This window comes from Phyllobates terribilis, unplaced genomic scaffold (genome assembly GCF_046119375.1).
Source record: "Phyllobates terribilis strain yellow unplaced genomic scaffold, ASM4611937v1 Scaffold_1__5_contigs__length_1240528914, whole genome shotgun sequence".
In the NCBI taxonomy this organism is placed as follows: Eukaryota; Metazoa; Chordata; class Amphibia; order Anura; family Dendrobatidae; genus Phyllobates; species Phyllobates terribilis.
The window spans coordinates 310667692-310692492 of NW_027362761.1; the positions used below are offsets into that span (position 1 = coordinate 310667692).

Here is a 24801-nt window from a genome sequence, read left to right on the forward strand (position 1 = left end):
CCCATGTGAAATAACCAGTTTTTACCTGAATTCACGCCAGCAAAGATTCTCCCCAGTATGATCATTTCAAAGGACTTGGCATAGCGGCTGAAGCCACAAAATATTGCAGAGAGTATTATAAATACATTATTAAAGAGCAGAGATTTCTTTCTGTGAAAACAAGAAAATGACATAGATAAAAAGGAAATAGATACACATATTGATTCATAATAAATAAATACAAATCAGAAGCAAATAAAGCATATCATTTTCAAATATTAAAATAATATAGCTATAGGGATTCATCAGGGGAGTGTATTTAGTATTTTTTGGGGGGCATCGGCCATTTTTGCATCTGGAGATAGTGGTAGCAGCACTCTGTACCACTGAGATGGACTCTCACCATTGTGAGGTTCATTACATTTTTTAAGTCACTTGGCACTTTAAGGCACAGAGTCACTTTTTTGCTCTTCTGTATGGCCGATGCCCCCCCAAAAATACTAAATACACTCCCCTGATGAATCCCCGATAAGGAGGAAGAAACAAGTCGGGAAGGATCTTCTTTGAGGGTAACATTGTTAGGACATATTTGAGTACTGCCCTTGTTAGGGTGGGAGCTAACACCAGGGGCACGACAGGGTAGATTTTCTCCTGAAGAACCAATGGACTGAAGGGGATGAAGAAACCCGAACGATGCCCACATGCACAAAAAATGGGTGAGATCCACACATGTCACTAATATTTGATAACACTGTATGTTTTTTCATTTACTGACCAGGATTGGTTGGAAATTATTGGCCTTTTTTGTAGGTCATATGTTTGCATTCCAATAGGGCAGTCTAGGCATTACATGTTTTAGAACTATTTTTGCTATTGCTTGGCATCCTCTGCCTCTTGTTTTGATATTTTTAGAGGTAGTATTTGTCAATTTGGATATAAACAGGATGTAATTAAGGACTGGTATCGAATTTTGGAGGTATTTACTATAAACTCTCTTTTTAGAGATTTATTAAAGGTTATATTTTAAGAGATACCTCGTGGCTGTTATATATACTCATTAAACAATAAAAACTATCCATTCTTTTTACATGGACCCATTGATTCTAGTGGATAAGTTTAATCCATGACCTAGATCAAAAAAGTACATATCTTCATTTTTTTTGTGATGATGATGATAAACGTTAGTATTGTTTATTATAGTATTTTATCACATTTCTCTCCATTTGTTTTTTTAACACATTCTTTTTAAGGGAATCTTTAAAGACACCTTATTACTAAGAGTGGTCCTCTGTGATTCTCATGTTGAATGCCTGTGAGTTGCAATTCATGGTGGAGTAGTTACCAGAAATCTGTTAGGTATCTGCTGTTATGTAGGAATATAGCTTGAAGCTTGTGGATTAATGCTCTGCAGCTTCTCTTTTAGAGGTTTGTGCTAGGAAACTCTATGCAGCACGAAGGTGTAAACACTAGGGTTGAGAAAGTATGTTCTGTCCGAATATGCTCGGGCCGAGCTCCGGGTATTTATAGCTGCTCGGTGATATGGTTGAATCGCTCCCGTGTGCATGATTTGCAACTGTTTGACAGCTTTATTACATGTGAGGAATGTGTAAGAAATAGACATTCCTCGCATGTAATAAAGCTGTCAAACAGTCGCAAATCATGCACACAGGAGCGATTCAACCATATCACCGAGCAGCTGTAAATACTCAGAGCTCGGCCCGAGCATACTCGGAGAAAGGGTTAATAGAACATACTCGCTCAACACTAGTAGACATAAGATACCACTGTGGAGACACGTTTCAAACTCAATCTGAGCCCTTCCTCAGACCAATGTGGTAGAGAAATGGCCATGGAGTCTCGGGAAGGACTTGGCGTGAGCATGAAATTCATTGGCATACCGTTTGTTTAAGTGTATTGGAAAGTGCGGCAGACTGTGCTTTCCTATAATAAAGCAAACACCAAAAAAAAAAGTATACCATGTGATATGCATATATTCTTTACAATGGATCCCCATGTGGACGTATCCCATGGCAACTAGTGTTATGGTAAATATTTTATACTTTGTTTTGATTATTATTTAGACAATTAACTATACATATATATCTTTGATAATTTTATATTTTAATATGAGCTTTTATACGTGTTAGTCGTAAAAGCAATAACACAGGGTGTTGTATCTGATATAAAGGTGTCTTTGTGTTAAAGCTTTTCTTTGTTTCTGAAAGTATAGTAAACTAGAAATAGCCAGTTTCAAAGGAATTTAGCAGAATCCATAATTAATGACTTTATTATTTCCAACTTAAATAACCTCCTTCTTAGGTAATGTAATGTATTAAGCCATTCCCACTTTCCATATCTTTGTAGTTGTAATAAAGACTTGTAACAGGGCATCTGGTAATCAGACAAGCCTGGTACGCAGACATACCTGGTTGTGTGCCCTTATCTCCGATCAATCGACTCCTTGATTTGATCAAAACTGGCAAACGTGTGAAAACTTTTGAGTTTCTCCTAAAACTTTACATGCAGGTTTCCACATCACTAGTGAGTGTATACTCCTGACAATGGGCATAAATGCAGTTTGTCCCTTGCCTATGATGCACATCTGTGACTTTTTCTATATATTTAATTTGGCCCTTTGCCACCGGTGACACAAATTCCCAGGATAGGGGCATGACCTGGATCTTGAGATGTGAGGACGTGTTCCTCATCAGCTCCTGCAGCTTTATCCTCCCTTGGGGCTTTTAAACCCCCCGAAAGACTAAGAAGAGAGAACCCTGCGGCCCTTGGTTCCCCTGCAACCCGCTGGAAGTGACTGCGGATAACCCAGCTGCCCGCAGACCGCGAAAAAAAAAGGGACTCCGGCTGGAGCCTAGTAGCATAGGTGCCAGTGTGGTTTGCGGACTACTTTTTCCCTCTCCTCACTCCCGCTCTCCTCCCTCCAACCCCCTCCTCCCCTACTGAACCCGCCGAACAACTTACCACCTGCGGTGCCAGAGGAGAGCAGTGCCCAGCCGGTGCCCGTGGGCTGGGAGAGTGCAGCGGCGGCTAAGCCTGGAGGGTTCTGGGTGAGAGGTGTGATAAGCGGCTGTAGACTAGCGGAGGGATACGGTTGCAACCGTGGTGGTCTTGCTGCCTCCCCTTTTCTTACCTCATATCCACCGAACGGCTGACAGCCAAGGAAATCTCAAAAGAGGGGAGACCGCCGAACGACCAGGACCGAGGGACCCACTGTCGCGGTTGAGCTCCGAGTACCGGTGAGTGTAGAGAGAACTCGCATTGGCTGGGCGGAGGGATACTGCCACAGATGCAGTGGCCATCTTTCCTCTCCCCACAAGCTGCTAAACAACCTCACCATTCAGGTGCCCCAACATAGCAGGCTGCAGAGCCGGATTTGACCATAAGATAAACGGGCTGACCCCCTGTCCTCCTCTGGTCCTTAGTACTCCCTGGACTTCCTAACACTTTACCCCGACCTGACAGACTGTCAGGGGTTATTAAGACGACCCTCCATTCACAACCCTTCTACCGGTGAGGAAGAGAGAGAGCTGCTGGAGAAAAACATATACCGTTCCCACTCTAGACTGCATCCAGCACTCACTCCCCACAGCTCAGACTCCTCTGAGCCTTTAAAACAAAGATAAATGCATGTTCAATTCTTTGCAATACTCAACAGAGATCACTTCGGCAACTAGAAAGAAAGAATAGGCCGAGGGAGCCACCTAGTGGACATTCTAAGAACTGTTCCAAAAGTTACATCTCCAAAGGAAGCACTAAAATCCTTTTCTTGCAAAGCAATTTGACACCTACCATAAAGCAACAACTCTGAAAATGTAACAGTACCCCCCCACCCCCTACACATTGGGGAACGTGATCAGTGTCATGACATTTCTTCTTTAAAGTTAACTTGAATATTTCATAATGGTCAAAATTGGAAATAAGGCATCAGAAGCAACTTCTGGGTCAAATGCCTCTCTCACTCAAATAGACATGAACAAATATCTCAAAAAACAACAGACAAAATCAACAACATCTAAATCTAAGTCCCTACGACCTTCAGAACTACATCCACAATGCGATTCTGACTCCGAGATAGAAAGTGATGCAGATGACTGCAGATCTACAAGCGAACACCCTGTATCTCGATCCTTCATAAAAAGGATACTAGCCAAATCCTTAGAATCCATTGTGAAGGACCTTTCCGATATTAAACAGGAAATCACGCAAATAGGCCAAAGGATGGACCAAATATACACCATCCTAGAAGACCATGAAAACAGAGAAAGAAGAAATAACCTTCACATAAAGGGCCTCTCCGAATCGGTAGCAACTGAAGCAATAACTCCAACACTAATAGAAATTTTCTCCAAAATCTTGAACTCAGAAGACCGCCCCACAATGAAATAGTGAGAGCACATAGAGCTTTGAGGCCTAGACCTAAATCAGGAGACCCACCACGCGACGTCATCTGTCTACTATTGGACTTTTGTACTAAAGACAGAATATTAAAAAGGGCAAGAGAAGCAGAAGACATCTTGTTTGAAGACAAGCCGATCTTGAATTTTCAGGGCCTAGCCTCTTCAACCCTCAAGAAGAGACGCCTACTGAAACCATTTACTGATGCCCTACACCACAATCAGTATCAATATCGCTGGCTTTACCCCTTTGGCATAGCAATAACAGCTAAGGACAAGCGAATTCAAGCCAGGACCTCGACATAGATCGAGGATGCCTGCAAAGAACTCGGAATTACTCTTGAAAAATACCCAGACCTGGAAGCATCTCATTCAACATCTTCTCTAAACCACTTACCCCTGCCCACACCTTGGAACGTAGTTTCACCTTCCAAATCGCAGCATTCCAAACGCAAACTAACAAAGCATTCTTCTGCTCCTAAAGACGGTGAGTATAGAGGAGCCAAGGAACCGCGAGTCAGGCCTAACCTGACCTCACTTATCTCAACCTTTGCCTCAGTTTCCTGTAATAAGTTGATTCTTCAAGTTCAAGAACTATTACTCCTATGCTCCCTACTCCCACGCTGAGTGGGGCACAACCTGTGAAGACTCCTTGCCATTTGACAACATAAGCTAAAAGACTGTTTTATCTATACCTTAAGCTCCATACATTAGCCTTCCGATTGTAATTTTCCCCCCTGCGGGACCCCTTTAGTACCGCTTTAGATACAGGGGTAGGTTTGGTCCCCCAGGATTGGAAATTACTTAATTTGCACGAAGCTTACCGTATTCACACCACCACGTTTCCCTCTACTTTTTATTACTCTACAATACTATGCTTTACAACACTGTTGTTGTTGATATTTATAAATGTTTTTGTATCTCTCTTGTTGTTACTGTTTTTATTGTTTTAATGATCCTGAACTTCCCCAGTCTTCCGCATTCCCTATCCCTTCCCCCCCAGGTCCACCTCCGCTACCGCTACAGATAAGTGTCCATGCTCCAACTCTATCCCTGATAGACTCCAGACAAGGTCCACCATTGCTGCCATTAAAGATAGACGTCCACACCTCAACTCTTACCATCATGGAATCTAGACAAGGTAATTTCAAATTAGCAAACTTTAATGTTCACGGCCTCAACTCTCCCATACCGAGATCCCAAACGTTATACAGATTCAGAAAAGAAAACTTCAACATACTCCTCCTACAAGAAACCCATTTCCAAACCGGGAAACTCCCCTCTTTTGAAAAAGCCCATTACAATCAATGGTACCATGCTACCTCCCCAAAAAATGCTCTAGAGGAGCGTCAATAGCCTTTGCTAAAGATACCCCCTTCCTTCTAAATGATTCTATGGTCGAGACCCAGAAGGGCGATTTATTTTTGTGAAAGGCCTTTTGGTGGGAATCCTGGTAACTGTTGGCAATCTATACGCCCCCAATAAAAAACAAATCAAATGGATTATATCCAAACTGAATAAATTTTGTTCTTTCATTGAAGGTACACCAATCCTTGGAGGAGATCTTAATATTCCTCTGGACCCCTCCTTGGATTCCACCTCAAAAAAATGTCAGATTTCTCATAGAGATCTTGTCTGAATAAAAAAATCACTCCATACGCTCTCACTTATTGATATCTGCCGTTATCTCCATCCCTCTGACCTTGATTATAAATAATAATAATAATAATCTTTTTATTTATATAGCGCCAACATATTCCGCAGCGCTTTACAATTCAGACAATTTTACAGACATTATCGATTATACCTATTTCTCTCATTCCCACAACTCCTATCATAGGATAGATTATGTTTTCCTACCAAGATCTCTTCTAGCAATGAACATTAAAGCAGAAATACTCCCTTCGGTTCATTCCGATCACTCAATAGTTTGTTTGCTTCTCCCTCTCCAAACCTCATTCTACCTACCGCGCATGGAGACTAAATGAATCAATCCTGTCGTCGGAGTCTAACAAACAACGTATCCAAACTACCCTATCCAACTTCTTTGAAACTAACGTTACATCAGAAATAAGTTACCCAATGTGGGAAGCCCATAAAACGGTGGTCAGAGGTGAACTGATCTCTATAGCATCCCATTTAAATAAACATGGCAAAAAGACCACACAAAGTCTCTATGAAGAGATAGCTAAGCTAGAATTATAACATGAAAGAACTTTGTTACATCAAAGTTTGGAAGCTCTAACAGCCAAATGCATACAATTAAAAGATTTGCTAAACAAGCAGTACGCGAAATTGTACCTCAACTGGAAAAACCGCATGTTTGTACATGGTGATAAGGCTTCTAAACTTATGATGTCGTTAATTAAAATAAGACAGGCTAAAACCTACATTCACTCTCTAAAAACCTCCAGTGGCCAAAGTACATCAAACCACAACTTGATTTCCTCAGAGTTTTTAAAATACTACTCAAACCTATACAATCTCCACCCAGACGTATCTGGTCCAGATAAGGATAAAAAACGCTCAGATATACAATCCTTTCTAACTGGACTTAAACTACCTAATCTCTCACCAGAACAACAAACTCTCTAAACCGTTCGACTTAAGTGAGGTCTGTTCCACTCTGTCAAATAGACCCAGAGGAAAAGCTCCTGGCCCGGACGGCCTTCCTATCGTATATTACAAAACCTCCTCTAAGACTCTAGAACCGCACTTCTTCAAAGTGTGTAATGAGGTTCTTCGAGGCGTACCCCCCCCCCCCCCCCCCCCAAAACTCTGGAAGCCCACATATCCCTTATAACCTTCATAAGGTTGGTAAAGATCCAGAATACTGTAGCAATTACAGACCGATCTCTTTACTAAACGTGGACCTCAAAACTTAGGCAAAACGCATCTCAGAGTTCCTGCCTTGCCTAATCTCACATGATCAAACGGGCTTTGTAAAGGGAAGGGAGAGCAAGGAAAACGCCTGGCGAGTCCTGCACATGATACAATATTCTATTCATCATAAGCTCCCATTGGTGCTATTAGGTACCGATGCAGAGAAAGCATTTGACAGAGTGGACTTCCTACAAGAGACTCTTAACCGTTTCAATTTTCCCCCATCAGTAACTTCTGCCATACTCCAGATGTATTCTCACCCCTCGGCCAGAATTAAACTTAATAACTCCCTTACCAAGCCATTCACTATACATAATCAAACAAGACAAGGCTGTCCTCTATCACCATTGTGATTTATAATGGTGATGGAACCCTTGATTAAATCTATTAACGAATGTGAAGACGTAACTGGTGTAATCCTACAACGAATACATCACAAAACCATGGCCTTCGCTGATGATCTATTAACCACCATGTCGATACCACACAAAGGCATCCCGGCCCTTATGCATATCCTAGAGAGATATGGCTCCTTGTCTAATTTTAAAATAAATCTTTCTAAATCTGAAGCCCTAGGAATAAATGTACCCGCACACACTTTAGCTCGCCTTAACTCAATTCCCCTTCAGTTGGCCAGACAAATATATCACTTATCTAGTAGTGTTGAGCGAGTATTCTGTTCCGAGTATGCTCGGGCCGAGCTCCGAGTATTTACAGCTGCTCGGTGATAAGGTTGAATCGCTCCCGTGTGCATGATTTGCAACTGTTTGACAGCTTTATTACATGTGAGGAATGTGTAAGAAATAGACATTCCTCACATGTAATAAAACTGTCAAACATTCACAAATCATGCACACGGGAGCGATTCAACCATATCACCGAGCAGCTATAAATACTCGGAGCTCGGCCTGAGCATACTCGGCGAAAGGGTTAATAGAACATACTCAATCTGAATTAGAAACCACTCCTTACATCAATCGTAGATCATACCAAAAAGTGAAGGGCCCCATATCTTTCTTGGATGGGCAGGAAAAACTTAATTAAAAGTATTCTACTACCCAAATTCATTTATTTATTTCAAATGTTACCTCTCTCACTACCAAAAGCTTTTTAACCAAAATTAAGTCATCCCTCTTTAACTACATTTGGAACAAGCACTGTCCGAGGCTTAGTTCGCGTACCCTATAGCTTCCTAAGAGGCTAGGCAGTATGGGAGCACCCAATATTCATAATTATTACCTAGCCGCCATACTTTCTAGAACTATTGAGTGGATCAGGAAACCAAGGGAGTATCTGACTTTATTATACTAAACACTGTGAAAACCATATCAACCTGTGTGGACAGGCCCACAGATACATCTCACTTAATTGACCATTTGCTTAATGATGGCACCTTTGTCTCCTTTCAAGAAATGAAGGCTTTACCCACAATGTCCAACTATACCTTCGTTCACTACGAAACGTTGAAGAAGACAATGCCCTAAGTCATGATTAACGGGGACCCCACTAGACTGCTCACTGCTTACAAAACCATATGTTCACAGACAAGAACCCCTAGAAAAGTGCTCTCATCCCTCTATAATATCCTACTATCAAGAGGAGCCTCTCCGAAAAGAGCCTTCTTGATGAAATGGGGAAAAGATTTACGTTGTTCCTTCACCGAACCTCAAATTAAATATATATGCAAATATTCGCAAGGCCCCTCACAATGTGTTAGAACCCAAGAAAACTCTTACAAAATAATTTCTAATTGGTACACCTGTCCAAACCCACAAATGGTTCCCTACCACACCAGAACTTTGCTGGAGATGCGAAAAGAGTAAGGGATCCTATCTTCACTTATGGTGGTCATGCCAGTTTATACAAGAATTTTGGAAAATTGTGTCCCAAACTTTAACTGAACTGCTACACTCACACATAGCCTTAACCCCTGAACATATTTTTCTAAATTTCCCCATCGAACCAGACAAAAAGTTCTTATCGAAAATGGCTTCCTTCATGTTAACAGCAGACAAACTTCTTATTCCCCCTCTTTAGCGCACTTCAAACATTCCAAACAAGAAACAACTGATCCTCAAAATTGATCAATTATACCATACCGAAGAACTGGCAGCACTATCACTTCAGAATCATACCTTCTTCTACCGTGTCTGGAATCCTTGGCAGTCCTATAGGAACTCCACTAAATTTCTATCCTTGATCACTTAATACTTTGTCAATAGATCTAAGATCTACCTAAATTACTCATGGACAGCCCCCCCGCCACCTTTTTTTCTCTCTCCTCCCCACCCTACTACCTCTCCCTTTTCGTCCCCCCCCTTTGTTAAGGCTCAATGACTCCAGCTATCCTCGAGTTTATATAGTTGAATTTTTCTTACATTGTTATAACCTATAAAAATATGAAAAAATACAGAATCACCTACTCGACCTTCTCTGTTTCTACATGTTATCCCACCCCATTAAGCTCTGTGATTTAATTGTAATATGCCTTTGCCTTTTTGCATTGCGAGTCCGAACAGGACTGGTTACATGCCCTCAATTTATGCAAGTCAATGGTTGTTACTTAACTGTCTTTATTTTTTTTGATTCCTAATAAACAAAACAATGAAAACAAAACACAATTTCCCAGGATACAGACTGCCGGGCTATGTATTATTGCTCTTCACTAGAGATCACATAAGAGCAGTACCTCCAAGTACAAGCTAGTAAGATAAGCCCGGCCATCCCCTTGTCTATACTAACCAGTGTGTTTTACACTATTGTGCTTCTTCTCTTCCCTCTTCAAATTAAGGCCCTACGTCAATTTTTAGGAAAACAGGAGAGTTTATGACATTAGCTGCTCTCAGAGCGGGAATTCATTGGTTATGTGGGTTAAGTAAATCTACCGGAAAGAAAATTCCACAAGGCCATTTAGTTAAAAACGTAAAAGCCATTTTAATATATTTTGTCAATTCTGATATATGATCGCTTAAAGAGTTCCACTTCCCATTAGCACAAGTATCCTTAAAAAAATGTTTGTTTGTTTTTTTTATAGAGAAAAATAATGAATTTGGAGCATCTTTCAGCTCCCTTGTTGCACCAGGAGAAATGTACGCCAGTCAGTCAGGGGCTGGAAATTTAGGCTACTTTATGGTGAAAGTTAAAATGAATTTGTCGGGTGTGCTTGGCTATGCCCTGTTTGAGCTCCGCATGTGCTTGGCTATGCCCTGTTTGAGCTCCGCATGTGCTTGGCTATGCCCTGTTTGAGCTCCGCATGTGCTTGGCTATGCCCTGTTTGAGCTCCGCATGTGCTTGGCTATGCCCTGTTTGAGCTCCGCATGTGCTTGGCTATGACCTGTTTGAGCTCCGCATGTGCTTGGCTATGCACTGTTTGAGCTCCGCATGGGCTTGGCTATGCCCTGTTTGAGCTCCGCATATGGTTTCAAAAAGTTGGCAAAACTGTCCAACTGCTGCCCTGTGAGGTTTTCTGGAAATAATTTCACTTCCCAGATGCCAAGCTGTTTCTGGTCTAACTCTAAGCAGTCTGCACTACACTTTCTTCCATAGAAGTCTATGCAAGCAGCCAAGCATCTGCAGTAACAAGCAGTTCCAACTTACTGACATTTCACCAGGGGCTAAAGGTATTTGTGTATCTTATAAATTAGCGCAATATTGCGTATGTTACAGATCTGACACATTAAACTGGTCGTGGCCCAATGTAAAATGTAAGTACATGGCTATTGTTAGTACATTACCTTCCCAGCCTGATAGCCATCGGACCTGCCAGCAGTGCTCCCATGAAACCACCAAGTGGGAACACAGAGACTATTATGGACCAGATGAGTGTTATTACCCAACTATCCAGCTCTGATCCATAGCGCTCTCGCCACGTCTCGTTCACAAATCTTTGGATATGCTGTGAAGGAAAATGACAGACAGAGTTACAGTGAGCAATAAAAAAGTAATTCTATTAATGGAAAACATAATTTAGTGTTGATTATGAAATGAATACATTTCCATTTATTTCTCGACTTTTAACCCCTTGAACGGGAACCTGTCATGTAAAATAACACTATTAACCTGCAGATAAGGGGGTTAATAGCATTCTGGCACTGTGCGGCGCCCACACCGAGAGCCCCGCTGCCAGGAAGAAATTAACTTCACCCCCCCCAGCAGAGTTTGGCACTCAGTCATGGGGTTGGTGTCGGCACAGCTTCAGTCGCCGCTCTGTACATAGAGAAAGACGGCTGTAACCGCGCACCTGGCACTGACTGACAGCCGGATCAGCATTAGGGCCAGCTGTCAGTCAGTGCTGGGGGCGCAGTTACAGCCACTGGGCTGATGACTGAGACTGTGCCGGCGCCAACTCCATGACTGAAAGAGCGAGCCTGCCGGGAGGAATATAGTTCAATTCCTCTCGGCAGTGGGACTCTCAGTGCGGGCGGCGCACAGTGTCAGAACGCTATTCACCTGCTGATTAACCCCATATCTGCAGGTTAATAGCATTATTTTACATGATAGGCTGCCTTTAAGTAATTTTTTGTCTTTGTGTGTTTTTCTCCTTCCTCTTTCTCCAAGATCAATCACTTTTTAATTTCTCCATCGACAATGCGAGGGCTTGTTTTTAGTGGAATGAGTAAATTGGGGTCTTCTATGTAGCTCTGCCTGTGGCTGAGCTTCCCAGGAAGACCAAGATAGCAGTGACATGGGCCATCAGCAGGCCCCCATCTGCCCTTGTAACCCATTGCAATCGCGGATCGCTGACAATGATTGGCAGGGCATTTAAATGGCTGAGCTTCCATCGCTGCTATTAGAGTTAGGGCTCATTCATACATCAGTATTTGGTCAGTATTTTCCATCAGTATTTGTATGCCAAAACCAGGAATGGAACTTATAGAGGAAAACTATAATTAAAAGATTGACACCTGTTCTGCGTTTTGGAGACACTCCTGTTTTTAGCAAAGAAATACTGATCAAAAATCCTTATATGTGAATAAAGCCATAGACTCCGGCTATCTCTACACCCGGCTGCATATGGAGTAAGCTCAGCTCATTGTCACCCCAGTGCGCGATGTACAGTTACAATCATAGGCATGAAGGGGTTAAAGCTTTTTATACGTTTAGGTGCACTTAGATTCAGATAAAATAATGTTAAATAAGGAAAATCCAATAATTTAGCAATCTGAAAAAAAAATATGTGTGAAGAAAGGGCCCATGCAGCATACGTACATTTGTGGGTGCATTGATGATAGTCAGGTTGTACCCATACTGCAAAGTGCCCCCAATACCCGCTGCACACATCGTAAGAAGCAGCACCCATCCCTGAAACACCAGAAAAGACATTAATGACAATAAAGTAGCATAAAAGGAACACAACTTACTATATTTGTGGAGGAAAATAATGTTAGGAGTCTGTCCATTATTACAGTAACTTATATAGGAGAAAAGCCGTAAATGCTTGATAATGACCCCACTCATGAAAGTCAGTGATCAGGAAGGTCGGCCATGGTGGCAGATAGCAGCACTACTGTGTGTTACAGACTGATGGCAATAGATGGCATTTCCAAGTAGAGTACAGATCTTTTCATACAGTCTCGTAATGGAAAAGACCAATTTACAGGAATTATCAGGTCTACAGTGCTGGCCAAAAGTATTGGCACCCCTGCAATTCTGTCAGATAATACTCAGTTTCTTCCTGAAAATGATTGCAATCACAAATTCTTTGGTATTATTCTCTTCATTTAATTTGTCTTCAATGAAAAAAACACAAAAAGAATTGTCCTAAAGCCAAATTGGATATAATTCCACACCAAACCTAAAAAGGGGGTGGAGAAAAGTATTGTCACCCTTTGAAAAATCATGTGATGCTTCTCTAATTCGTGTAATTAACAGCACCTGTAACTTACCTGTGGCACCTAACAGGTGTTGGCAATAACTAAATCACACTTGCAGCCAGTTAACATGGATTAAAGTTGACTCAACCTCAGTCCTGTGTCCTTGTGTGTACCACATTGAGCATGGAGAAAAGAAAGAAGACCAAAGAACTGTCTGAGGACTTGAGAAACCAAATTGTGAGGAAGCATGAGCAATCTCAAGGCTACAAGTCCATCTCCAAAGACCTGAATGTTACTGTGTCTTCCGTGCGCAGTGTCATCAAGAAGTTTAAAGCCCATGGCACTGTGGCTAACCTCCCTAGATGTGGACGGAAAAGAAAAATTGACGAGAGATTTCAATGCAAGATTGTGCGGATGGTGGATAAAGAACCTCGACTAACATCCAAACTAGTTCAAGCTGCCCTGCAGTCCGAGGGTACAACAGAGTCAACCCGTACTATCCGTCGACGTCTGAATTAAAAGGGACTGTATGGTAGGATACCCAGGTAGACCCCACTTCTTACCCCGAGACATAAAAAAGCCAGGCTGGAGTTTGCCAAAACTTACCTGAGAAAGCCTAAAACGTTTTGGAAGAATGTTCTCTGGTCAGATGAGACAAAAGTAGAGCTTTTTGGGAAAAAGCATCAACATAGAGTGTACAGGAAAAAAAAAGAGGCATTCAAAGAAAAGAACACGGTCCCTACAGTCAAACATGGCGGAGGTTCCCTGATGTTTTCGGGTTGCTTTGCTGCCTCTGGCACTGGACTTCTTGACCGTGTGCATGGCATTATGAAGTCTGAACTACCAACAAATGTTGCAGCATAATGTAGGGTCCAGTGTGAGAAAGCTGGGTCTCCCTCAGAGGTCATGGGTCTTCCAGCAGGACAATGACCCAAAACACACTTCCAAAAGCACTATAAAATGATTTTAGAAAAAGCACTGGAGACTTCTAAGGTGGCCAGCAATGAGTCCAGACCTAAATCCCATAGAACACCTGTGGAGAGACCTCAAAATGGCAGTTTGGAGAAAGCACCCTTCAAATATCAGGGACCTGGAGCAGTTTGCCAAAGAATGGTCTACAATTCCAGCAGAGCATTGTAAGAAACTCATTAATGGTTACCGGAAGCGGTTGTTCGCAGTTATTTTGGCTAAAGGTTGTGCAACCAAGTATTAGGCTGAGGGTGCCAATACTTTTGTCTGGCCCATTTTTGGAGTTTTGTGTGAAATGATCAATGATTTGATTTTTGCTTCATTCTCTTTTGTGTTTTTTCCTTGCAAGCAAATTAAATGAAGAGAATAATACCAAAGAATTTGTGATTGCAATCATTTTCAGGAAGAAACTGAGTATTATCTGACAGAATTGCAGGGGTGCCAATACTTTTGGCCAGCACTGTATATAATAGAGGTCCTCCTTAGACTAGGCTGTAATGTTAGATAGGAATAATAATAGACCAAAGGTAAGTATGGAGTTCGATGAAAATAGTGCCGATTGGTACTCAGATTCACCGAATGATACCAACTCCTAGAAAGCATTATCAATATGGAGAAAACGGAGCAATGTTGGTATAAAATTTCATATTTTATTAGAGATCAAATGACATTTGTTAAAAGTATGTGCTAAAGCATACATACAGGTAGTGGCATGACAATAAGACAGGTGTGTCCACCAAAACCAGCCATAATTACCCTAAATAAATGCGTTAAGCAGTCAGTATTAGATAAAGGGCAGTGTAGGCAGTTAAGAAGGGAACCCCCCCACATGTTATACACACCCTGAACCATAAGTGTCAGTGTTACAGGATCCAATCAATCTCTATAGTGCCAGGTGTATAGAAAAGAGGAGATAATCTTACCAGGGCTTTAGGCAGGTGGTTGTGGACCAGAGTAGCGGTAAACAAAACCTGACGCGCGTTTCGCGGCGTATACAGTCGCTTTCTCCATTCTCCTCCATCTGCAGGATTTGCACTGCACTTGGGTGACATCCGAGTGCAGTGTGATGTTTCACATACACACCCATAGACTTATATCAGATTTGTATATGCAATTTCAACATGGTGTGATTGTTTTCGCATGCCGAATCGGCATGAGAAAATTACTGCAGATGTCAGCTGCACCATAGTATAACATTGGGCCAAGTGCAATCCGATTTTTTTATCAGATTGCACTCATCCAATTTATTAGCAAGTGTGAGTGAGTCCTTGCAGTTTTATCAGATTATCACTAGAGGATTAGTAAACCTGCTACCACGTTTTTTCTGGTGACCGGTTCCCTTTAAGGCCTTATTCAGACATTCATAGTCATGTACCTGTTCTATCCCTGTTTTTTATGGAGAGCACTTGTATCCATTAAACTCTATGGTGCTATTTACATGCCCTTGTTTCTCTGCAGACCGTGTGTCCGCAAAAAAAGCACAATTACATTTTCATTTTTGATCTGAGTCCCAGACACAAATCGCCTACACAAGTCAATGGATGCGTGAGAATCATAGACCGTACACGCATGGCGTCTGTGTGTAGTACGTCCCCTGTCCATTATTAACATGGATAATTGACAGGAGAAGCTTTGTAATTAGCAGATGAGGAAATCACTGATGATACAACGTAAAACACTGACCAAACACTGCTGAAATTGAGATTCAAAACACTGATGAAACTTGGACCGCTTTTTGCTTGCAGAAAAATCATAACTTAGGGTTGTCTGGTAGTGGACAAGCCCTTTAACAGATTGCAGCACTTGCACAAGTTTTGCAGCCCCTTGAAACGGCTGATGGGCGAGTACCCCGAGACTTGTACCCAACATATCTAACATTACTATAAATATGGAGAAATATTTCTCTAATGGAGGAGACGGAGAAATTGATTTCTCCGTCTCCTCCATACCTGTGCTGAGATTCTCTCATGGAGAAGATCGGAGCACTGACACTCGGCTCACAGTAGAGCAGGAGCCGAGGGTCATTAGTCTATCGCATCCAGGGCTATACGCTCCTGTGACTCCAGCCTAAGTGACACATCGCTGGAATCAGGGTCTGTGTCACTACATTATGCTGCTCTCAGATTAGGTGACAAAAACCCTGGTGACAGATTCCCCAGGGAGAATGCTGCCTCCATGTCTACAGCACAGGTGACCGCTGCAGCCAGTCACTAAGTCCAGTAGCTCTGCAGACTGCCTGCAGTGGTCACATGCGCTGTAGTTGTGACTTTGCCGCTGCAATAAACAATCACAGAAGCAGCGGCAGAGAGGCAGCTATTCCCCCCTCTCTGGAGGGGCAAAGACCAGGAACACCTCACCCCAGTGTCACAGAAAGAAAAGCAACTACACCCATGTATAGCTGACCCTAATATGGCCATCAAGCTGACAAATAAGGGCAGAGCCAATTCCAGAGGCCCCACACTGACAGCACTACTATAAGCACGGCAGTGTACGCCGGGCTCCGAAGGGTTAAATGGATGCTACATGGAAGGTGCCTGCTGCTGCACACCACGGCGGCCTGACCGGGGAGCACACGGATGTCACCGCGCACGAGGCTCACACCGCCCCCCACCCCGGCCTGCAGGTTACCGGGGTCCGTGCACTGCCGGGAGACCGAGTCTCCTCCTCGTCTTCTCCCTCTTCATCCATGAGCTGGAGAGAGCTGGCGGGGGGAGGCTGATCGGTTCCCGGAAACCAAGAGAAGCTGGTGCTGACTACCGGCGGAATCACCGTGCTGGAGTGTCACCGGCGCCTGGCACAGTCCACAGAATGACTGGCAAGACGGGGAATGACCTTGACCGCCATTGGTGTCGAACGTACGGTGATCTGCAATACACATAGACAGTAGTGGAACTGGAGGTCTGCTGCCCTGCACCTGACAGCTGGGGCTGTGTGTGATACAGGGAGACGGGACGGTATATATGTGTTATATAGGGAGACAGGACGGTATATATGTGTGATACAGGGAGACAGGACGGTATATATGTGTGATACAGGGAGACAGGACGGTATATATGTGTGATACAGGGAGACAGAACGGTATATAGGGAGACGGGACGGTATATATGTGTTATATAAGGAGGCAGGACGGTATATATGTGTGATACAGGGAGACAGGACGGTATATATGTGTTATATAAGGAGGCAGGAAGGTATATATATGTGATACAGGGAGACAGAACGGTATATAGGGAGACGGGACGGTATATATGTGTGATACAGGGAGACAGGACGGTATATATGTGTGATACAGGGAGACAGAACGGTATATAGGGAGACGGGACGGTATATATGTGTGATACAGGGAGACAGGACGGTATATATGTGTTATATAAGGAGGCAGGACGGTATATATGTGTTATATAAGGAGGCAGGACGGTATATATGTGTGATACAGGGAGACAGGATGGTATATAGGGAGACGGGACGGTATATATGTGTTATATAGGGAGGCTGGATGGTATATATGTGTGATACAGGGAGACAGAACGGTATATAGGGAGACGGGACGGTATATATGTGTGATACAGGGAGACAGGACGGTATATATGTGTTATATAAGGAGGCAGGACGGTATATATGTGTGATACAGGGAGACAGAACGGTATATAGGGAGACGGGACGGTATATATGTGTGATACAGGGAGACAGGACGGTATATATGTGTGATACAGGGAGACAGAACGGTATATAGGGAGACGGGACGGTATATATGTGTGATACAGGGAGACAGGACGGTATATATGTGTTATATAAGGAGGCAGGACGGTATATATGTGTGATACAGGGAGACAGAACGGTATATAGGGAGACGGGACGGTATATATGTGTGATACAGGGAGACAGGACGGTATATATGTGTGATACAGGGAGACGGGACGGTATATATGTGTGATACAGGGAGACAGGACGGTATATATGTGTGATACAGGGAGACAGGACGGTATATATGTGTGATACAGGGAGACAGGACGGTATATATGTGTGATACAGGGAGACAGAACGGTATATAGGGAGACGGGACGGTATATATGTGTGATACAGGGAGACAGGACGGTATATATGTGTGATACAGGGAGACAGGACGGTATATAGGGAGACGGGATGGTATATATGTGTTATATAAGGAGGCAGGACGGTATATATGTGTTATATAGGGAGACAGGACGGTATATATGTGTGATACAGGGAGACAGGACAGTATATAGGGAGACGGGACGGTATATAGGGAGACAGGACGGTATATATGTGTGATATAAGGAGGCAGGACGGTATATATGTGTTATATAGGGAGACAGGACGGTATATATGTGTGATACAGGGAGACAGGACGGTATATAGGGAGACGGGACGGTATATATGTGTTATATAAGGAGGCAGGACGGTATATAGGGAGACAGGACGGTATATATGTGTTATATAAGGAGGCAGGACGGTATATATGTGTTATATAAGGAGGCAGGACGGTATATATGTGTGATACAGGGAGACAGGATGGTATATAGGGAGACGGGACGGTATATATGTGTTATATAAGAAGGCAGGACGGTATATAGGGAGACAGGACGGTATATATGTGTTATATAAGGAGGCAGGATGGTATATATGTGTTATATAGGGAGACAGGACGGTATATATGTGTGATACTGGGAGACAGGACGGTATATAGGGAGACGGGACGGTATATATGTGTTATATAAGGAGGCAGGACGGTATATATGTGTGATATAAGGAGGCAGGACGGTATATATGTGTGATACAGGGAGACAGAACGGTATATATGTGTTATATAAGGAGGCAGGACGGTATATATGTGTTATATAGGGAGACGGGACGGTATATATGGAGACGGGACGGTATATAGGGAGACAGGACGGTATATATGTGTTATATAGGGAGACGGGACGGTTTATAGGGAGACGGGATGGTATATATGTGTTATATAGGGAGACGGAACGGTATATATGTGTTATATAGGGAGACGGGACGGTATATATGTGTTATATAGGGAGGCAGAACGGTATATATGTGTTATATAAGGAGGCAGGACGGTATATATGTGTGATACAGGGAGACAGGACGGTATATAGGGAGACGGGATGGTATATATGTGTTATATGAGGAGGCAGGACGGTATATAGGGAGACAGGATGGTATATATGTGTTATATAAGGAGGCAGGACGGTATATATGTGTTATATAAGGAGGCAGGACGGTATATATGTGTGATACAGGGAGACAGGACGGTATATATGTGTTATATAGGGAGGCAGGACGGTATATATGTGTTATATAAGGAGGCAGGATGGTATATATGTGTTATATAGGGAGACGGGACAGTATATATGTGTTATATAGGGAGACAGGACAGTATATATGTGTGATAGTGGGAGACAGGACGGTATATAGGAAGACGGGACGATATATATGTGTGATACAGGGAGCCAGGACGGTATATATGTGTTATTTAGGGAGACGGGACAGTATATATGTGTTATATAGGGAGGCAGGACGGTATATATGTGTGATAGTGGGAGACAGGATGGTATATAGGGAGACGGGACGGTACATATGTGTTATATAAGGACACAGGACTCTATATATGTGTTATATAGGGAGACAGGACGGTATATAGGGAGACAGGACGGTATATATGTGTTATATAGGGAGGCAGGACGGTATATATGTGTGATACAGGGAGACACAACTGTACATAAGGAGACAGGACGGTGTATATGTGTTATATAGGGAGGCAGGACGGTATATATGTGTGATACTGGGAGACAGGATTGTATTTAGGGAGACAGGAATGTATATATGTGTTATATAGGGAGACACGACAGTATATATGTTTATATAGGGAGACAGGACGGTGTATATGTGTTATATAGGGAGGTAAGACGGTATATATGTGTGATACTGGGATACACGACTGTATATAGGGAGACAGGACGGTATATATGTGTTATATAGGGAGGCAGGACGGTATATATGTGTTATATAGGGAGGCAGGACGGTATATATGTGTTATATAGGGAGACGGGACGGTATATATGTGTTATATAGGGAGACGGGACGGTATATGTGTGTTATATAGGGAGACAGGACGGTATATATGTGTTATATAAGGACACAGGACTGTATATATGTGTTATATAGAGAGACAGGACGGTATATAGGGAGACAGGACGGTATATATGTGTTATATAGGGAGGCAGAACGGTATATATGTGTTATATAGGGAGACAGGACGGTATATATGTGTGATAGAGGGAGACAGGACGGTATATAGGGAGACAGGATGGTATATATGTGTTATATAGGGAGACGGGACGGTATATATGTGTTATATAGGGAGGCTGGACGGTATATATGTGTGATACAGGGAGACAGGACTGTATGTAGGGAGACGGGACGGTATATATGTGTTATATAGGGAGGCAGGACGGTATATATGTGATATATAAGTAGGCAGGACGGTATATATGTGTGATACAGGGAGACACAACTGTATATAGGGAGACAGGACGGTGTATATGTGTTATATAGGGAGGCAGGACGGTATATATGTGTGATACTGGGAGACAGGATTGTATATAGGGAGACAGGACGGTATATATGTGTTATATAGGGAGACACGACAGTATATATGTTTATATAGAGAGACAGGACGGTATACATGTTATAGGGAGGCAGGACGGTATATATGTGTTATATAGGGAGGCAGGACGGTATATATGTGTGATACTGGGAGACACGACTGTATATAGGGAGACAGGACGGTATATATGTGTTATATAGGGAGGCAGGACGGTATATATGTGGGAGACGGGACGGTATATATATGTTATATAGGGAGGCTGGACGGTATATATGTGTGATACAGGGAGACAGGATGGTATATACAGTATGTTTGATACACGACTGTATGTAAGGAGACAGGACGGTATATATGTGTTATATAGTGAGGCAGGACGGTGTATATTCGTTATATAAGGAGGCAGGACGTTATATATGTGTTATATTAGGAAGCAGGACGGTATATATGTGATATATAGGGAGGCAGAACGGTATATATGTGTTATAGGGAGACAGGACGGTATATATGTGTTATATTAGGAAGCAGGACGGTATATATGTGATATATAGGGAGGCAGAACGGTATATATGTGTTATATAGGGAGACAGGACGTTATATATGTGTTATATTAGGAAGCAGGACGTTATATATGTGATATATAGGGAGGCAGAACGGTATATATGTGTTATATAGGGAGACAGGACGGTATATATGTGTGATAGAGGGAGACAGGACGGTATATAGGAAGACGGGACGGTACATATGTGTTATATAAGGACACAGGACTCTATATATGTGTTATATAGGGAGACAGGACGGTATATAGGGAGACAGGACGGTATATACAGTTATATGAAAAAGTTTGGGCACCCCTATTAATCTTAAGCTTAATGTTTTATAAAAATTGGTGTTTTTGCAACAGCTATTTCAGTTTGATATATGTAATAACTGTTGGACACAGTAATGTTTCTGCCTTGAAATGAGGTTTATTGTACTAACAGAAAATGTGCAATCTGCATTCAAACAAAATTTGACAGGTGCATAAGTATGGGCACCCTTATCCTTTTCTTGTTTTAAATACTCCTACCTACTTTTTACTGACTTACTAAAGCACTTTTTTTGGTTTTGTAACCTCATTGAGCTTTGAACTTCATAGCCAGGTGTATGCAATCATGAGAAAAGCTACTTAAAGTGGCCACTTGCAAGTTGTTCTCCTGTTTGAATATCTTCTGAAGAGTGGCATCATGGGCTCCTCAAAACAACTGTCAAATGATCTGAAAACAAAGATTATTCAACATAGTTGTTCAGGGGAAGGATACAAAAAGCTGTCTCAGAGATTTAACCTGTCAGTTTCCACTGTGAGGAACATAGTAAGGAAATGGAAGAACACAGGGACTGTTCTTGTTAAGGCCAGAAGTGGCAGGCCAAGAAAAACATCAGAAAGGCAGAGAAGAAGAATGGTGAGATCAGTCAAGGACAATCCTCAGACCACCTCCAGAGAGCTGCAGCATCAACTTGCTGCAGATGGTGTCACTGTGCATCGGTCAACTATACAACGCACTTTGCACAAGGAGAAGCTGTATGGGAGAGTGATGCGAAAGAAGCCGTTTCTGCAAGCACGCCACAAACAGAGTCGGCTGAGGTATGCAAAAGCACATTTGGAGAAGCCAATTTATTTTTGGAAGAAGGTCCTGTGGACTGATGAAACCAAGATTGAGTTGTCTGGTCATACAAAAAGGCGTTATGCATGGCGGCAAAAAAACACAGCATTCCAAGAAAAACACTTGCTACCCACAGTAAAATTTGGTGGAGGTTCCATCATGCTTTGGGGCTGTGTGGCCAATGCCGGCACCGGGAATCTTGTTAAAGTTGAGGGACGCATGGATTCCACTCAGTATCAGCAGATTCTTGACAATAATGTTCAAGAATCAGTGACAAAGTTGAAGTTAGGCAGGGGATGGATCTTTCAGCGAGACAATGATCCAAAACACCGCTCCAAATCTACTCAGGCATTCATGCAGAGGAACAATTACAATGTTCTGGAATGGCCATCCCAGTCCCCAGACCTGAATATCATTGAACATCTGTGGGATCATTTGAAGAGGGCTGTCCATGCTCGGCGACCATCAAACTTAACTGAACTGGAATTGTTTTGTAAAGAGGAATGGTCAAAAATACCTTCATCCAGGATCCAGGAACTCATTAAAAGCTACAGGAAGCGACTAGAGGCTGTTATTTTTGCAAAAGGAGGATCTACTAAATATTAATGTCACTTTTCTGGTGAGGTGCACATACTTATGCACCTGTCAAATTTTGTTTGAATGCAGATTGCACATTTTCTGTTAGTACAATAAACCTCATTTCAAGGCAGAAACATTACTGTGTCCAACAGTTATTACATATATCAAACTGAAATAACTGTTGCAAAAACACCAATTTTTATAAAACATTAAGTTTAAGATTAATAGGGGTGCCCAAACTTTTTCATATAACTATATGTGTTATATAGGGAGACAGGATGGTATATATGTGTTATATAGGGAGGCAGGACGGTATATATGTGTGATAGAGGGAGACAGGACGGTATATAGGGAGACAGGATGGTATATAGGGAGACAGGATGGTATATATGTGTGATACAGGGAGACACAACTGTATATAAGGAGACAGGACGGTGTATATGTGTTATATAGGGAGGCAGGACGGTATATATGTGTGATACTGGGAGACAGGATTGTATTTAGGGAGACAGGAATGTATATATGTGTTATATAGGGAGACACGACAGTATATATGTTTATATAGAGAGACAGGACGGTATATATGTGTTATAGGGAGGCAGGACGGTATATATGTGTGATACTGGGAGACACGACTATATAGGGAGACAGGACTTTATATATGTGTTATATAGGGAGGCAGGACGGTATATACTGTATGTGTCATATAGGGAGGCAGGACGGTATATATGTGTGATACTGGGAGACACGACTATATAGGGAGGCAGGACGGTATATAGGTGTTATATAGGGAGGCAGGACGGTATATAGGTGTTATATAGGGAGGCAGGACGGTATATAGGTGTTATATAGGGAGGCAGGACGGTATATATGTGTTATATAGGGAGACGGGACGGTATATAGGGAGACGGGACGGTATATATGTGTTATATAGGGAGACAGGACGGTATATATGTGTTATATAGGGAGACAGGACGGTATATATGTGTTATATAAGGACACAGGACTGTATATATGTGGTATATAGGGAGACAGGACGGTATATATGTGTTATATAGGGAGGCAGAACGGTATATATGTGTTATATAGGGAGACAGGACGGTATATATGTGTGGTAGAGGGAGACAGGGCAGTATATAGGGAGACAGGATGGTATATATGTGTTATATAGGGAGACAGGACGATATATAGGGAGACAGGATGGTATATATGTGTTATATAGGGAGGCAGGACGGTATATATGTGGGAGACGGGACGGTATATATATGTTATATAGGGAGGCTGGACGGTATATATGTGTGATACAGGGAGACAGGACTGTATGTAGGGAGACGGGACGGTATATATGTGTTATATAGGGAGGCAGGACGGTATATATGTGATATATAAGGAGTCAGGACGGTATATATGTGTGATACAGGGAGACATAACTGTGTATAGGGAGACAGGACGGTGTATATGTGTTATATAGGGAGGCAGGACGGTATATATGTGTGATACTGGGAGACAGGATTGTATATAGGGAGACAGGACGGTATATATGTGTTATATAGGGAGACATGACAGTATATATGTTTATATAGAGAGACAGGACGGTATATATGTGTTATAGGGAGGCAGGACGGTATATATGTGTTATATAGGGAGGCAGGACGGTATATATGTGTGATATTGGGAGACACGACTGTATATAGGGAGACAGGACGGTATATATGTGTGATACTGGGAGACACAACTGTATATAGGGAGACAGGACGGTATATATGTGTGATACTGGGAGACACAACTGTATATAAGGAGACAGGACGGTATATACATGTGATATATAAGGAGGCAGGACGGTATATATGTGTTATATAGGGAGACTTGATGGTATATACAGTATG

General features: G+C 42.4%; 1 protein-coding gene across 4 annotated transcripts in view; it reads right to left on the bottom strand.

Moving 5' to 3' along the window:
• Positions 1–24801, bottom strand: part of LOC141259090 (solute carrier family 2, facilitated glucose transporter member 11-like) — a 219241-nt gene that overhangs the window by 93475 nt on the left and 100965 nt on the right. For 3 of the 4 annotated variants that reach the window (XM_073674600.1, XM_073674584.1, XM_073674594.1), the window contains 3 exons: positions 12483–12575; positions 11009–11169; positions 26–150 (listed from right to left, as the gene is read on the bottom strand). In XM_073674600.1, the coding sequence (XP_073530701.1) occupies positions 26–150; positions 11009–11169; positions 12483–12554 (358 nt within the window). In that variant the 5' untranslated portion in view covers positions 12555–12575. Of the gene's footprint in view, positions 1–25; positions 151–11008; positions 11170–12482; positions 12576–16684; positions 16948–24801 lie in introns of those variants that run through there. The other variant, XM_073674575.1, reaches the window with a different exon arrangement.